The following is a 16,939-nucleotide window of genomic DNA, read 5'->3' on the forward strand; positions in this document are numbered from 1 at the left end:
GCTCCTGAACCTTCTAATGGAATCAAAGACAGTAATAAAATCTGCCTGACAGGGTTAACTTTCTCACTCCAACAGAGCAAGTTGAGTTGCAGTCCTGCTGGGTGTGGCTAGTTAATAAAGTACACCATATATTTAGCCAAGTGCATTATTTCTAAAGTGTCCGGGACACCTGAGCTCCTTTTCCTGGTGCTAACCATGTGAACAAGAGGAAGTATAGTTGCTTTCCCAAAAACTGAGTTCTAGGTTTGCTAGGAGGTTATATCTGTTTCCTCAGCAATCTGAACAATGGCCTCTCATGGCAATGTCTTCTCAACTCAGTCATTCCAAAGAGACAGAATATATTCACCTTCATAGAAAAGGACAACCAAGTGAAAAAAAAAAAAGATACATTCAGGCTATGTCAGCACATCCCTTCAAATTGTACAAATTCGCACTTTGAACACTGAATTTTCTCTCCAGGTCACTGCAAATATTCATGGTTAGAAATCAACCTGAGCTTACAGAAAAAGAAATCTTCAATGTTAGTTTATGCCAAAATACTCCAACAGATATTTAAATACAGACTGCTCCAACCCCAGTGTTTCTTATTCTGTAGGCCTGGGTTAAAGGTTAAAACTGTGTGCTTGCAATGTGACCCTGTGAGTGTCATCATATCTTGAGATGACAGTGGTATACCTGTTCATTGGTATTTATCAAGCATTTGTGGATTTTAGACAGCTGTTAGGAGGAGACTAAGGAGAAAAGACTCATCTTGGATCAGCTGACACTGATCAAATATTCATACAAATGCACACATAATCACAGTCTTAAAAGGCTTTAAGTCACTGACTTGACATTGCAGTGATTGTTAAGAAGATTCCTGTTGATTAGGCTTAGAGGGGGAAGGGGAACAAGACTGTGGTCAGCAGTCCCAAATGTTCTGACAGCATCAAAGGGCTCAATGAGCAAGAAAAAGAACAGAGATGCTAAGTGTTAGAATGAAGAGAAAATAGCCCAGGCCTTATGTAGAATAACCTTCCCTCCTTCCTGTTCTTATTCTGGTTCCATTTTGTATTGAAGTTGCAATTAACCCTGGACAAACGACAAGGACACTCTATTCTGCTGACAGGCAGATGAAGTTAACTTTCTTTACCCATCAGACCAGGTCATTTTATACTTATGAAGTAACAATGATATCCGAGAAAAAGCATCATTTTAAAACATTAAACAGATTATTTCTTTCCAAAATAATAGAGTGAGCTAAAAGCAAGTGTTTGTTTTTTTTTTTAAATTAACCAAAATAGAGTCCACAAAAGTGATTGTTCACTATTATATTTAACCTTGATTCTGCCTTTAATTATCTGTGCACTTTACATCATTTAGCCTTGCTGGTGACTGGGACTTTCATGTCTACATAAAGGTGTTGGGTAGAGTGTTTGCTCAGATTGCTTCCAGCTTTGATATTGTAGGAAATCGGAATTGCTGTGCATTTCATCTGAGATGTACATTCTTGGCTCACAAGTAGATTTAACTCCTGAGGATGTTTTAGTAAACACACTGCTGTTAGTTTGTGAGCTGTGGTGCGATTTGGCTCTGCTGAGCAGTCCTGATTAGCGCCAGAGAAAACATTAGTCCTTATTATACCAGAACATGGTGGTTATATGGGTTAACCTCTTGGCAGGATGTGGCACATTGCTTTTAAAAATTGAGGTGGTTAGTACTCCTCCATGCCAGTACCATTTAATATTTTCCCCTATTGAATCATTCATACTTAAGCTGGTGGCTCTCTTGGGAACAAAAAAACAAAGCCAGCAACATTTTGGGTCACCATGAAAAATGGACCCATAGGGGTCATTTAGAGTCCTCTTCAGAAATAAGCTCTCTAATTAGGTAGCCTAGCTTGCAAAGTATGTGCACTCCTGAAGGGAAGAGTGTACTCTTCAGTGGGAAAAAAAAAAGTTCAGATTAACCCATCATCTGTTAGAAATGCACTTGCAGTTGTTTTTCCAGAAGCTTCCGTAACTCCCTGCCCCACCAAGCCACCCACAGACATTTGCTTGCTCTCACATTTGTTTTGAGAATAATAACATTTTATAATGCTTTTGTTGGATTGCACATTATGTGGAATTTGCATTGCCTCTTTGTGACTAATATTGAATAACTTTGTTTCGCTTAATTCATAAGAACAAACCCTAAGCAACACACTGTGCTGAAATATTTTAACTCTTTTATTCAAGTGCCAACACAAAGTAATTACCAAACAATTCTGGGACACAACCAAGCTACTGTTGCTCCTTCTGGGACTGCTCAAGCAGAGACCAAGTTTAGAGGAAAAATCACAAGACTCCTCAGTAGCTTAGGGACAGGACCGCTAAAACACATTTTCCTGCATACAAAGCTGAATTTAAAATACTCTATTTAAACCCACATAAGGAGATATATTTTTCTGTGGGAAACTTTTGAAACGCACAGGTTTTTTGACATCAATACTGCAAAACACTAAATACTACAAGTTAATGGAAATCCAATTAAACATTTGTTTTATAAACTACTGTAACTAGATGCTACACGCGCGCGCGCACACACACACACACACACACACACACACACTCGCCACATCACATTTTTTAAAGCTTGCTTGTGCCTTGGAACCCAACCACAATGTAACCTCAAAGCGGGAGGTTTGTGAATTGTCTCTAAAGAATATGGTGGTTTGGAAAGGGTGCAAATGAGTTAGGTGATGGGTAAGCTAGAGGTGTGGGGACCCCTGTTTCAAGAAGTATTTGTGTGTCGTAGTACACTGGACTCAGACAAGCATGAAAAGCACCTGCAAACTATAACAGGATCTTTCATGTTATAGAATTTTAAAACTTCTGCAAAACTATCATTATTAGTATGGAAAAAGGGGAGACAGAAAATTATCCTTTCTGCATGTGCTTGGAAATTGAGGCAGGGATTCCTGAACAGGAGCACTGAGTCTCATTCTAAACACTCAACAATTATGCAGCTTTTAGCCTTTAAAAATTTTCAATGTAAAGCAACACAAATTATTCATTGATAAAAAACTTTGTTGTATGCATGATTACTAATAAAAAAAAAAACAGTGTCTAAGCCAAATTTTATTTAAATTAAAAAGAAATTATAAGATGAAATTCATTTCATATAATTATGAATATTGAGCAGTTAAAGTTAGAGATTGTGTTTTGGGCTCCCCTGCCCTTATTTTCAGGTGAAAATAATGTTTCGAAATTGATGAAAATAAAGATTAAAAACATATACTGTATGTGCTTATTAATTCTGAAGACTTTTATAGTAAAATGGGGTTTTCGGGTTCTCTGAAGGATTTTAGAACATGTAAAATATTTTAATTGAATTATAATTACTGAATTACATCATATGAAGACACATTGGAGGCATGTAGTATTTTGAAGACAGCAAAGTATTTTCTACCCTTCTTTCATATTTTACCATCTCAAATGTTGGTTACTCGCAGTATCTGGGAAGAACACATTGCTCTCTCTCGCATGTGGTTCATGGCCTAGTTTGTTCTCTAACATACACTGGATAATTCTGTCTGGTACCCAGATACAGCTCATTGGAAGCCATGACACCCACGCACCCAAACCCCTTAAACTTCTCCATCATCCCCTGGGATGCAGCCCATGTCAAGAATGACTGCAACAGTAATTCAGTTCCTAATATTACTTTAAGAAGGTAAACAGAATGAGGGAGATTGTTCATATATTTAGGAATAAAAGAGTTACAGTTTCAAGAAATTACTGGAGACACAAAGGGGTTGTTACCCAGAAGTACAGGCTCGGGAAAAGGGACAGAAGCAAACCATATGCTCATGTCATGAGTCCAATCTCCAGGCTCCCCACCTAAAACAACAACAACACAAACAAGCAAACAAACAACAACATCAAACAGAAGCAGAAATGACATTCACACACACACACACACACACACCACTGTGGGGAAAGATATTGTTTGAACCCCTAACCTTCTAGAAATACCGATTCTTTTTAAAGACACTTTTTAAAATGTATTTATTTATTATAATTTTGTGTTGATGGGTGAGGAAGTCTGAGATGATCTTAGTGAGTAGTTTCTCTCTATCTCCCAAGTGGGATCCAGGGTGTCAGGTCTCATAACAAGTACCACTACCCACTACACCACCTCACCAGCTATGAAAACCTGTGTTTTTCTTAGTTGTGATCATACCTGTAAACATTGGCTTCACTTGAAACCCTGTTGAAAATACTCCCAAGTCTCTTCTCTTGCCTCAAAAACTGTAACACATTGAAGTTGCATTTTCTTCCCTAAAGCAAATTCATAAACGACAGCGAAGTGTGTTTTAAGTGTTAAATGCACACGTTTTATTGTTTTTGCCCAGAATCTTATCACTTAAGGCTGAATGTAAACTTCAAAATAGTTTACTCAAACCTTTCTTTTTGATATATAAAGAAGCAGAGACTGGTGGAGATGTCTTTTGGGTAGCTATTGTCATGACACAGGAGAGTGAGGGCTGAAATTCAGGGCTCCCAAATGACTCCCAAATGCAATCCACTTTGTTTCCACGTGACCAGTAGAAAGAAGCACAAAGCTGCAAGGCTGCCTGCTGAATTGCTTTCTTAACTCACTCCTCATCCTAAGCAAAATTCTGAGGGATACAGGTGATGCAGGAGAGCCATATAAAAGGGGCTAAGGAGGTGAACAGCATAAAACAACACTTTTATGTTTTTATGTTTTAATGTAATGGCTAAACAATTGATTGCAGCCCAGTAACTCTGCAATAACAATAGTAATTGTTATAATAATAGTGCACAAGTAACAAGACCACGTTTCTTATTGTATTCAGAGAAAATTGTGTATCAAGACTAATCAATGGACCATGTTCTAGCCATTTAATATTATGGATGCTGGAGAAGGCAACCTTGGTATTAATAAATTACTTATATCCCCACAAACAATGCCTGTTTGCTGCTCTGTGAATTTTTTGTGGTGGAAGATGCTGGGGAGCATAAACACATCCTTCTACTTACACATACTGGAGGAAATCTTCTTAGAAATTGAGACCTTTCAGTAGATAATTTTGCCTAATATGTCACTACTTTGAAAATGATTAAAGAAAACGGAGTTCCCTCCCCCACAGGAGGCAGGTACTTTGACTTGTCAAATTGAAGTTGGACATTTTCTCTTAGTTTGGAACCGCCACAGAATGAGCCCTTTCATGTACTCAATAATACCAAACCAATGCAATCCATCTGTTCTGCCAAATTATTCCTAGTTCCCTAACCAAAGGCACTGCTTTTTCATGCATTTTATCATGATTTTATGCCCTTTATTATATTTTACAAAAGGTTCTGATTCCTCCAGGGCCAATGAGAACTGATTAGGACACTGGCCTCCATCCAGGCTTTGAACACAGGAGAGGAAGGAATAGAACTGTTTCCTTTTTTCTCTGCTCCTTGGCAGAAAAAAAAAATCTATGAATCTATACCGTGTGTGCTCTCTCCGTGTGTGGGTGGGTGTGGGCAGCCCGCGTTTTATCCTGTCACAGTATGACTTTGTAGATCATGTTCAGAACATTCTTTCTATAATCACGTTGCATTAAGGGGCTTTATTTCAGAAAGACTGTTTCTTTAGGAAAGAACCATGGTACATTGTAAGACTCAATGATATGGTAATTTTACATGACTTTAGTCAAACTTCCAATTTGAATAGACTCTGTCTTGGAACTGTGTTGAATCTGATCATACTCATAATCATAGAGTAGATACTCATTAGGCATTAGATCTTTTCTGATTTTCAGTGGACACTGATTGAAAGCAAGACACAAAGAATGGTACTGGAACAATGAACACAAGACCACCTCACGGTGTTTCTTATTAGGAAGATAAAAGAAAAGAAGAGCTTTAAGCATCCATTCCTTGCCTTATATATGCAAAGATCCAAGGACTTTGTTTCCATACCATGGAGGAGGTATTAAATGTCCCAATATGCTCAGAATTTTTAAAACTCCTTTGGGTCCACATATCACGGATGAGTTCACATAGCCATTCTTCAGACCAATCAGCTCTGAGAATGGAACTCATCATCTCCCTAAATCAAGTTGAACAGAACACTTTGTCCCATTTTGTGACTCATTATGCTTTTGACTTTTGACTCATGGGAGCATCTTGGGGGAGAAATGAAGAATAAAGGCCACATGAGAAGCAGAAAGAGAAGGGACAAGATAAAAATATCTATTTAAGTCTAAACAAGTGAAAGACTAATTTCCAAGGAGAAAGAAGTATTTGAGATCAGTATAAGAGAAAAGTCGAATGTGACTAATATAAAGCATGATGGCATGGGGTGGGGGTATGAACTGGAGCTGTACCAACGGTGTTAAGAAAGAATATAGTTGCAACTTGGGGACTCTTAGCTCAGCTGTCTACTAAGTTACTATACTAATCTTTCTCCGGGTTCTTGTAGAGATGAGACATTTGTCATAGGCTGGCTTCTATTACATCTTTCTCTCTAGCATCAGGAGAATCAAGGGGGATTGTTAAAAACATCAACTCTTCCTGGAGGGTATGGTGGAGCATCCCTGTATTCCCAGAACTCACGAAGCTGAATCAGGAGGATGATGACATTGGGAGCCAGACTGAGCTCCTGTTTTCAATAACAAAACAAAGAAACAATACAAAAAAGAATGGTTACTTCTTCATATTGAATACAATTAATTTTCAAAGATAGATAGATAGATAGATGATAAATATATGATAGACAGACAGATGTGATAGATATCAATTTAACATTTGTGCCAAATGAGTTATCAAAATGAAATCTTATAAACAATGGTGCATTTTAATACTGAAGCAAAAGTAGAAATAGAGATAGAAGTAAAAACTCAAATAAGTCTTGTTGAACTGTGGGATTGGATACTTATTGATGCTTTGCCAGTCTTACCCAAAGGGATACATGTCATACAGTCTGTCATCACTTGAGTAACTGTCTAGTACCATGTATCCTGAATCCTGAAGGAGGTGATTGTTTAGGGGGTATGACTAGAAATTCAACTAGATTGCTATTTGAATCATTGGAGAATAAGAAAAAATATTTGAGGCAAGCATGGAGTGTATAGAATGAAACGGTATGTGACTAGTTATAAAAACACTATTGATGATGTTTAAATTTATATCAGAGGAAAAGATGCAATTAGACCCAAAAAAACTTTAAATAGGAGAGAGAAAAACATGATAAAGGTTTAAGATAGTATAGTATTGAAATCATGAGTCTTAATATCAGCTATAGAAGTGACATTGTTAATATTGCCTGTAGGTAAAGGCTGAGGCAAGAGTTTTGCAAGTTCAAGGCCATGTAAGGCAACATGTATGACTCTGTCTCAAAACATAATGTGTAAAGAGTGCTGTATATGAAACTTGGTGGTGAGTGTTTTGCCTGCTATGTAGTCTTGGATTTAATATCCAATACTCTAAAAACAATAGAAATATTGACATTATTGAATGTGTTGGTGGTTTGCTAAATCTGTGTGTATGATATATGTCTATGGACAGGATGCCATTTGCTTTCTTAGTGGTCATCGTAATTCAAGTAGGACTGTTTGTCCATCTGCTTTCGGAGTTCTGCTCATTCTAGTTTTAGACTATTCAACCATGGAAATATCAGGATTTCAGTGGAGGAACTTTCTACCCTCTGAAATCCAGTTAAAATTTGTCTCTCAGCTCTTGACTTCCAACTTCCTTTTTCTTGGTTTACCTTTTACTTGTTAGTCTAATTATTTGGTCATTTTGTTCTCTCATGAGCATTTCCAAGTCTCATAGTTATTAGCCATTCACCTACTTTTGTAAGATATTTGTGAATTGATGAGAGCAGTGTCAGATCATTAGCAAATCTCCTTTAGTCTTCCATATTAGAGTTTTCATCTTAGAAATAACTTCTCTAAAGTTTAGGCTTAGTTTCTAGAACCATGAACTGTATTACATAGTGCTAGATAACAGTGTCAAAACCATGGAACATAAATGTTATGGTAAAGAAAGTCTCTCATGTATTTGCTTGTTTATTAGGGACATAAAGGTGGTCTTGAGGGCCTTCTGCTTCCCATCATTTCTTACTCTCTGGCCCCTGCCATTCCTCCCTAACTGTGACATGATCATTTATTTTCATGACAAGCACAGCTCTGCTTCCTGCACAGTAAAACGTGTGTGTCACTATGCAGCCCTCCAGACTGCCCTCTCAGTGAACCACATATCAACATTGAACGGCCTGCCCACAGCCTCATCATCTTACACCCAGGAGGCTGACGACAGAATTGTCCTGGTCCCCAAGGAGATGCTCTTCCAAGTTACTTGGTGCTTCTTTCTGCCTCTGCAACATGGAAGGGTGGATTCTTTTTGAATCTCACCAAAGTTCTGTGCTTCATTACTCACTAACGGCTTTCTTATGGTCACATGTATTCTAAGTGTGGCATTAGTGTTGTCTTGTAGTTTTAGGAGGCCCAGCAGGTTTCAAAATTGGGGGTGAATTAACATCATATACCAGAACAACCATCATCTGGTTCATGGCTGCCCAGGAGAAATGTAGCTAGGAACAGCACATGCTGGCTAATTGAGATTTAATTTAATGCATAATTTTGACAATTGTGAAGGTCAGCTCTTTGTTAGAATGAGTGAGACCCTCTTGGGAGTAAGAATATAAACCATTGAGTGAATCTAGATAGTCTTTAAGTTATCAGCACTATTTATTTTTGTTTGATTGCAGATCTGTCACCAACTAATACTTTTATAAAATACTTGAAATATTTTAAATGTGAGTTGGAAATTGAGAGTTTATATAAGGCTTTGTTAGATTCGAAACAAAAAATTACTGTCAAATTTTCCTGTAAGTTTCTAAATATTGTTGGCTCAGTACAAACCGTTAATAATCAGACCCTGAGTTGTATATATCCCTAGGGTACACATTGAGAAATATTGCTCTGGAGTACAGCTATCACACACATGGACTAATCGCCATGTGTTTGGTAGTGAAATTCTAATGCAGTTAAGTTTGGTGGTATTAACCGCATCCTTCGTTTCAGCATCTTTTTCAGGTCAGCATAACATATAAAGGTAATACATTTGCTTACTATATAAACAGTAACCCTTGTTTTTTCTAAAGCAGATACTTTTATTCAGAAGACTCAAATGCTAATTTCTTTGTTATAAATATTTTTATGCCAGAAAAATAATAAGTTTATGTCATCAGAGGCCCATTTATCTGAATCCTGCATACATTCATTTTCCAATTTTTATTATGGTTCTTTACCAGGCAAATCTATGTCACATTCTTGCATGATGAATCTGAGCCCGTTATTAATCATCTTAAATGTGATGTGAGGTCTCATTTTCTTCTGAGTGTTGTCAGTGAAAGACTATAGGTTTCTGCTGTTTTCTTTCAGCGAATTCAAGGTCGAAAAGCCAGCCTGGAGGAAATACAGCTTGTTCATTCTGAACATCACTCACTATTGTATGGCACCAGCCCCCTGGACGGACAGAAGCTGGACCCCAGGACACTCCTAGGTCTGTACAGGCCTCCATTCTACTGAGAACAGCACATTCCAGCACTGCCATTAGTCAATGCTGGTGTCAGCTCAAAATACTTGGCAAGCAGTGTGACAGAAAAATCAGTTTTTCCAGCAGTTGCTGCCTGGAATGAGTTGTGTAAAATAGAAGCCAATGCAGATTCTACATTTGAAAATGACACTGCAGAGAATCAAATGCTTGTTTTTAAATTAACTTTATTTGAGCTGCAATCAGATGGTATATTTTCTCATGCAGAAGTATGTGAGTTACCAAATTTCTTTGCTTATATTTTTACATAGAAAGGTGATAAGACCTTTTCACAGTCTCCCTTCTCCTTTTTTTCTATCTACTTCTTATTTCTGAGTTCATACACTGAAAACTAGCTAGAGGTCTTAATGTAATCCATCAAATATATGCCATTCTTTTGGAAACTAAGTATTACAGTAAATGGTGTAAGTAGGAAAACAATGATTATAATTTGTTTCAATGTAATTTTTCCCCAAAACGCTATCAGATTTTAAAATAAAATTTAAGCTGCAGATATTTAATATGGACATTGAAATGATAGATATTTTGAAGAGGTATCAGTAGCAGAACAGTAGTAGAAAATTATATTTTATTCATAAGCTCTTATAATTGAGTAACAATACCTAACTTAGAAACATATGCTGAAATAATTGTATTTTACAGTTTTAACTCATAAGAAACATTTTAAAACGTGCCTCTCTCCTTTGAAGAATTCTATTGGCTCACTCTCAAGTTATCAAACCTTCTTACCTAATTCAATATTACTACAAAATAACTTATGTTAACTGGTCCTAGGTAGTTCAGAGCATGTATATGGCACATCGTAGGTAGGCATCATTGGAAGCAGGAAGGAAGGTCAGCAATTATCCACTCTTGCTTATGTGTAGTCTTCTTAAAGGAGTGACAAGCTTCTCTAGATAAATGCCTTTACTAGTGAGTCAGCGTGCATGCCTACGTGTGGATCAGGATATGTCTGGGAGCTTGAGGAGAAGTAAGCAGAAAGGAGAACAGAAAAAGGTACCTCAGTTTTTAGGGGAAAAAGCCAGTTTTGTTCAAAATTTGTTATGGTAAGCAAATTTAATACAATAAAATTTATGTTTAATATATACAAGTGCAAGTGAATCAATTTAAACCTCTATACTTTGAATAATTTTTCTTGGGTCTTTTTTATTTATTTTGAGACAGTGTCTGTCTATGAAGTCCAAGTTGGTTTTGAACCCTTGGTCTTCTCTTCTCAGTGTTTCCAGAGTCTGACACCATACCCAGATCTTTGTTTGTTTGGGAGAAATCATGCTTTGAACATACAGATACTTTACATAAAGTACTTTCTTTTGTTATGTATTTTAAGATCTGTTCTTTTTGTTTTTATTTTAACATGAATAATGCCATCAAACTAACCATAGGAACTCTGTCCCAAACCTTTTAATTTCCATGATTCTATGACGCCTACATATTCAGTTATTTAAGCAGCTATGTTTATCTCTTAGTTTGATGAAGATAGAGCTCAACCTTCCCCATTTTACTGTGTCTGCAGAGTTTAATGAAACTTGCCTTAAGGCTTCATTGGAACACACTAGGATTGTTCAGACTGTGAACAGTAATGAACGTGATATGTGCAGTCTTCTCTAGCAATCACCATTCCATCATTTGAGAACAAAGACATTTACTAATGAAGTGAGGTGTGAATGTGGAGAACATCAGCTTTATTTAAGAATTACAGATATCTTTCAGTGTATTGAAAGGCAACACTTTCAATATGGGTTATCCTATTGCAGGTAGCACAGGGATGCTGCATTCTCGAAAGCCTTAAGGTCAGCCACGATATTCGACTTTGGCAGTATTTTAGAACTCCCTGAGATTGTCTGGAGACTGAAAAGTACAGCTGATCTCTTTCAGTTCCAGATCATAGTAGATTGCCAAGTTCTTTTTAAAGGTTGCTTTGTACTCTTTGTGGAATTTAAATTATTGAAGCTTTGGTTTCCAATAGACCAGAATGATCTGGCTCTGTCTGTAGAAACACAGACTCAAGAAGCTTTGTCCCAATTATCCATACCATTTACTCCCGTGTCACTTTTGGACTTCCCCAATCCTTCCCAACAAGATGGGAGGTGTCATTTCTAACTCAAATTTTTTTAAAATTAGAAGCAAGAATTTAAATAAAAATTTAGTATGCCCCAGACCTCCCAGTCTTTGTATCTTGAAGGACATCTGTAGATTACAAAATAATTAGATAATAACATGACTACCCATTTATCTCTTTAGATACTCTGGGCCTTGTACAATGATAGTCTGAAAATATTATCTCCAATATTTTCTAGTAGAAGTTTTTATATAGCAGTAATGCCCCATGTCATTCTATTGCCAGTTCTTATTACCTTGTTTCTTGTTAGAGTTCAGTTCAATAAGTTATTACAGTGCTCTTAAACAATAATTTCAGTATATGAAGTAACTCAAACATTCCTTGCATATAACTAAATTAAAATGATCAATTACTTACTTTATATTCATTGCTCTATAACTAAGATTTAAAGATCACTAAATAAATTTATTTCTTTTATTCCCTTAGAACTTAATAAAACTTTAGATTACTTATTTGAAATACTTTATTGCATTACAATGTTTTTGCCTCTCTTAATTGCTCATAAATAATGAGTTCATATATTAAAAATATACATGAATAGCATTATTAAGAATAACAATATTAAAATTTTTTACTCTTCTGCAGCATTGAGCAGAAATATTTAATTTATTTGTGTGTGTACTCACATGGTTATATGTGTCGGTAATTTTGTGCAATGGTACTGTGGCTAGAGGACAGACTGCAAGAGTCAGTTCTCTCCTTCTGAGGCCTGAATGCAGGTTAGCATGCTTTGCAGCCCACCAAGCCATCTCTCTTCTTCCCAAGACTTCTGGGGTTTTTGTTGTTTGTTTGTTTGTTTGTTTTTAAATGTCTTTCACTGGTGCCAGTATTGAAGTTTTAACAGGATAATGTTAAATCCAAGACTTTATACATTCTAGGCAAGCGCTCTGTCATTGAGAGCTAGACCCCCTTTTTTTTTTTTTTTTTTTTTTTTTTTTTTTTTTTTTTTTGCTTTTGAGGGGGAAATCTGCCTACCTGATTAGATGTCTTCATTATTCATGAGTTTTCTTTATTATTTTCCATGTCAGTTATTGCATCAAAATGTCAACAATTAAATTGTTTTCAAACAATTAAATCTATTGTTTTCAAAATAAGCTTGTTTCAGTGACAGTATAATCTCTTTAGATTTGCCCACAGATAATGTGAAATTCATCACAAACTTGTTTTCAATTCTAATTGGCATTTTATTGCTCATCAGCAGAACATAGGTGAAGTGTAGTTTGTACCCGGCTTCACTAATGATGATGAACACACTGCCTTAATCCTAGGAAATAATCACAATTAATATTTCAGCATATATGTTGAATTTGACATTATTTGTATTTATATCAATAGATTCCTTAAATGATATTATTCTCTTTTATTGTATTATGTTTCTTTTTAATTTACTAACATCAGAGAGGCCTCTGATGCACTTCAGTTTACATATATCTTAGGTAGATTGAGATACTCATACATGTAAATATACAGATATATTTCGAGATACTCATACATGTAAATATACATATATATTTCTAGGGTATAAATTAAGGCTAAATTCCCGGTCTAGTGAGTCAGTGATTAAGAGCGCTGGCTACTTTTGTGGAGAACGCAGTTTACATTCCCAGCACCTACATGATGTCTCATAACCAGCTGTAACTCTAGTTCCAAGGGAGCTGATGCCTTTATATGGGCTCATACAAACAATCTTGCCAAACACATATTCGTAAAATAGTAAATTAATTAATAAAAAGTTTAAGACTCCACATTTAAAAAAGTAATTTGTATTTGAATGTTTTTTTAAAATGGCAGTACATTTTTTTTTTCATAAACCTTGTGGCTTGAGCCATCGTGTTGAAAAATATACTCATTAGATAGCTGGGTTACGTTCCATGAATTGTAATTTTTAAAATGATAACAAACAGCATGGCTGTATTAGTTTTAAAATTCTTTTGAGCTTGTTGTGGTGGTTTCAGCACTTTAGAGGCTGGGGCAGGAAGATTACCCTGAGTTCAAGGGCAGCTTAGGTTACCAAGTCAGTTACAGGCCAAAGAGCATCACATATGAAATTTAGTCTCAAAAACAAAACAAGATTGTTTTCTTTCTGAGGAATGCAGAGTTCCTTTCCAAACTGCTACAGGTGAGGTCGTGGTCAGCAGACAGAATGTAGATCCTGCACTGCACTTACATAATCCAGAACTCACTACGTCTTCCCATGGTAGGCAGCAAGAGAACATCAGAGAGTGGAGGTCCAGTACTCTGTAATCTTAGGAGGATACAGGGGTCTCTGCAGAGAAAGAAGTAGGGAGACGTGTTGGCCAATGCTCAGGTCAGGGTCTTTACTTGGGACTGAAAAGGCCCTTCAGGAGTCACGATCCAAGAATTTTTGAAACCACAAGCAAAACTTGTTTCTGTGAGTTGACCAATTTAATGTTTGTTTTTGTTTTCTGCTATTTGTTTGCAGTTGCTTTGAGTTTGTACCAGTGTATAAACAAACAGCATATTCTGAAAATTAACTCTGATTGGTCTAAATTTTAATAACTTTTCCAATAAGTGAAATAATGAGTACATATAGCAGATTATGTTTATAAACACCCAACCTATAAGACCTATGCGTACATAGCATTTATGTTTCTTGTCTTTGTACTATGCAGGTGATGATTCTCGAAAGTTCTTTTCCTCGTTACCTTGTGGTGGACTTGGGGTAAGGATAATTTGTTTATTGCTTTTAAAGTTACATAAACTTACAAAAATTTTCCTTGTTTTATCTCTGGAGTTCTGTCAAGGATTATCTTTCAGAAGGGCTGTGTGATTCACTGAACTCGATGTCAAGTCTGAAGTTTCTTGTTCAAAACAGATTTAAGAATTTTGAGATGATGAAAACATGAGAACTGTGCCATGTGGACCTTGACATTCGAGTTGTGTGCTAAGACATTCGTTCCTTGTGTTCATCATTCTGAGGCTTTTGTGTGGCTAGAGAAAGGTTCCTAGGAGAGAATTTTTAAGTAATTTTGCAACGAAGCTCAATTTTCCATAGAATTTCACCAGCTATGCACATATATTAGTTAGCTGGTGAAAGAAGAACAAACTATCCACAAAAAAATGCTTTGCATTATGGGACACATTGTGAACCCTTTGGGGGTTTTGTTTGGTTTTGGTTTTGGACTTCAATAGTTAATTAACAAAGCCCTTTGACCCAGGATATTTATATCACATTTCTAGGACAGATTTATTCAGATCCGGCAGCATATGAAGAAAAGTGGCTAAATTTTTGTGGATTAGAACAAACCCTATATCCTGCCATCTATTTAAAGTTAACCCTTGCCAGTAACAAACCTTCATTCTGTAACACAGAGTGCCAAGTCATGTCTGGACATCATAACTCTAGATCAGATTTCCAAGGACTAAGACATTTAAATCATGTAAAATTAGTGGATTTTGAAGAGAGAACAAAAATCATGTTTTTTTGACAATTCTTTGTTATTTTAATACAGAAAATTTTCAAGATTTTCATCTTATCATTTCAATGACGCCTAACTTAGGAGTGGCTCGTCTTCCCTGATCCTACCACTCTGGAAATAAAAACGCCAGCACCAATTAATATCCAATTGGACTGAATAGGTTATTACAACTGAGTCCTGGAAAGCAAGCAAAACGTAAAAGTCATTTTTATAAATGTGTATGGATGCTGTCACTGCACATGTGTCTATGTATCACATGCCTAGTGCCCTACAGATCAGGAGAAGGCATCAGACCCCCTGGAACTACAGTTACACACAGATGCGAGCCACCATGTAGTGCTGAGAATTGAACGAGGGTCCTTAGGAAGAGCAGCCAGTACTCCTAATCACACTCATCTCTGGAGCCCATAAACAGTATTGCTAGCATCACTGTTGATGGGTGAAATTGAATTTCCAGAGAAGTGACATGAACTTTTGAAAATCACACAGTCAGCGTTTCGTGAAAGGCTCCAAGTATTGGTGTGCACACTCACATGTGGGCTTTGTGAGGTGGTTTTTCAAATTCATCCTTGGACTTCATCAGTAACAGATGGCTGCGGACTATCCTCTACCCTTTTAGCCTCGTAGTGGCCCACTTCTTTGCAGCTCACCAGTGACTTTGGCCCTTTGATCCTTGACGCAAATCAGGTATCACTTCACTTTAGTACCGGCCAGTTGTAGCAAAATTCCTGTAGTGCTGGGAGCTTGCAGGATCATTCTAAAAGGCAGAGGACAGATGACTTTTGAAGTGGCTTTCATTGCCTTTGCCAGTTTGCTGTAATATCCCAAATGGTCGTTTTTTTAAGAGGAAAATGTGGTTACCTGCAAATGAGCCAAAGAGTGAAACAAAGCTATTTCACAGGAACTATGGCAGGAAAGAAATCAAAGCTATTAAACGAATCATGTGCAATGAAACCTACTCCTGTTCGTGTACATTTAATTCATGACGCATTACTTAACTACAGATGGCTCCTTGAGATGTCCCTCCAAAATATAACCTGGGATGTACCTGAGGCTTACTGTCCCAAAGTACCTCTATTCACCCTCGCCAAACCTATACAAAGCTGACTTAATCTTCAGCTAGAAAGACTTCAGTCAGTTCTTTAAAGTACCTAGAGAGTGAATACCGACTGCTTCTGCTGGTTCTGTATCTCCAGCATGAAGCTCAGCAGGGGCCGCAGAGTACTTTTTTATTTTTATCCCAGATAGAACCCTGATGGGTCAGTGCCAGTACTGCTGATGAGGGTTAGTATGAGCAATGGCAGGATGAGACATGTATGAGGTAACTCTGCTAACCCTGGAGAAAGTTGGAGAGAATTTGAGAGGGACACTATGCTTATCAAATTTTCCTCAGTCGTCTGGATAGGTCCTGGTGTGTGTGTGTGTGTGTGTGTGTGTGTGTGTGTGCACGCGTGCATGTGTGTGCACACAGGAGTGTACATGCGTGCTCTTGCACATACAGCAGGACTAAGGTTTTAACTTGATGATGCTGTGGCAAACCTATGTAATTCAGTAGTTTTGTGTGTTTACACAGCTATATTTAAATTTTTCCTATTATGTATATGAATGTGGAGTAGGGAGCATTCAAGATAGGATTGTGGGAGTCAGGAACTAACTTTGGGCAGTTAATTCTCTCCTTTCACTATGAATTCTGGGTATTGAATTTAGGTCATCAGTGTTGCTCAAATGTGTTTTTACCTGCTGAGCTATTTTGGGCCTACAGTTATTATTAATTTTTGCTGTTAATT

The 16,939-nt window shown here is 36.9% G+C and overlaps 1 protein-coding gene across 16 annotated transcripts in view; it reads left to right on the forward strand.

Moving 5' to 3' along the window:
* The window catches only part of Hdac9 (histone deacetylase 9), an 824,691-nt gene that overhangs the window by 606,372 nt on the left and 201,380 nt on the right, over positions 1-16,939 (forward strand). For all 16 annotated transcript variants that reach the window (XM_076941980.1, XM_076941976.1, XM_076941988.1 and 13 more), the window contains 2 exons: positions 9,422-9,542; positions 14,346-14,395. In XM_076941980.1, the coding sequence (XP_076798095.1) occupies positions 9,422-9,542; positions 14,346-14,395 (171 nt within the window). The remainder of the gene's footprint in view (positions 1-9,421; positions 9,543-14,345; positions 14,396-16,939) is intronic.

This window comes from Arvicanthis niloticus, chromosome 11 (genome assembly GCF_011762505.2).
Source record: "Arvicanthis niloticus isolate mArvNil1 chromosome 11, mArvNil1.pat.X, whole genome shotgun sequence".
Taxonomy (NCBI): domain Eukaryota; kingdom Metazoa; phylum Chordata; class Mammalia; order Rodentia; family Muridae; genus Arvicanthis; species Arvicanthis niloticus.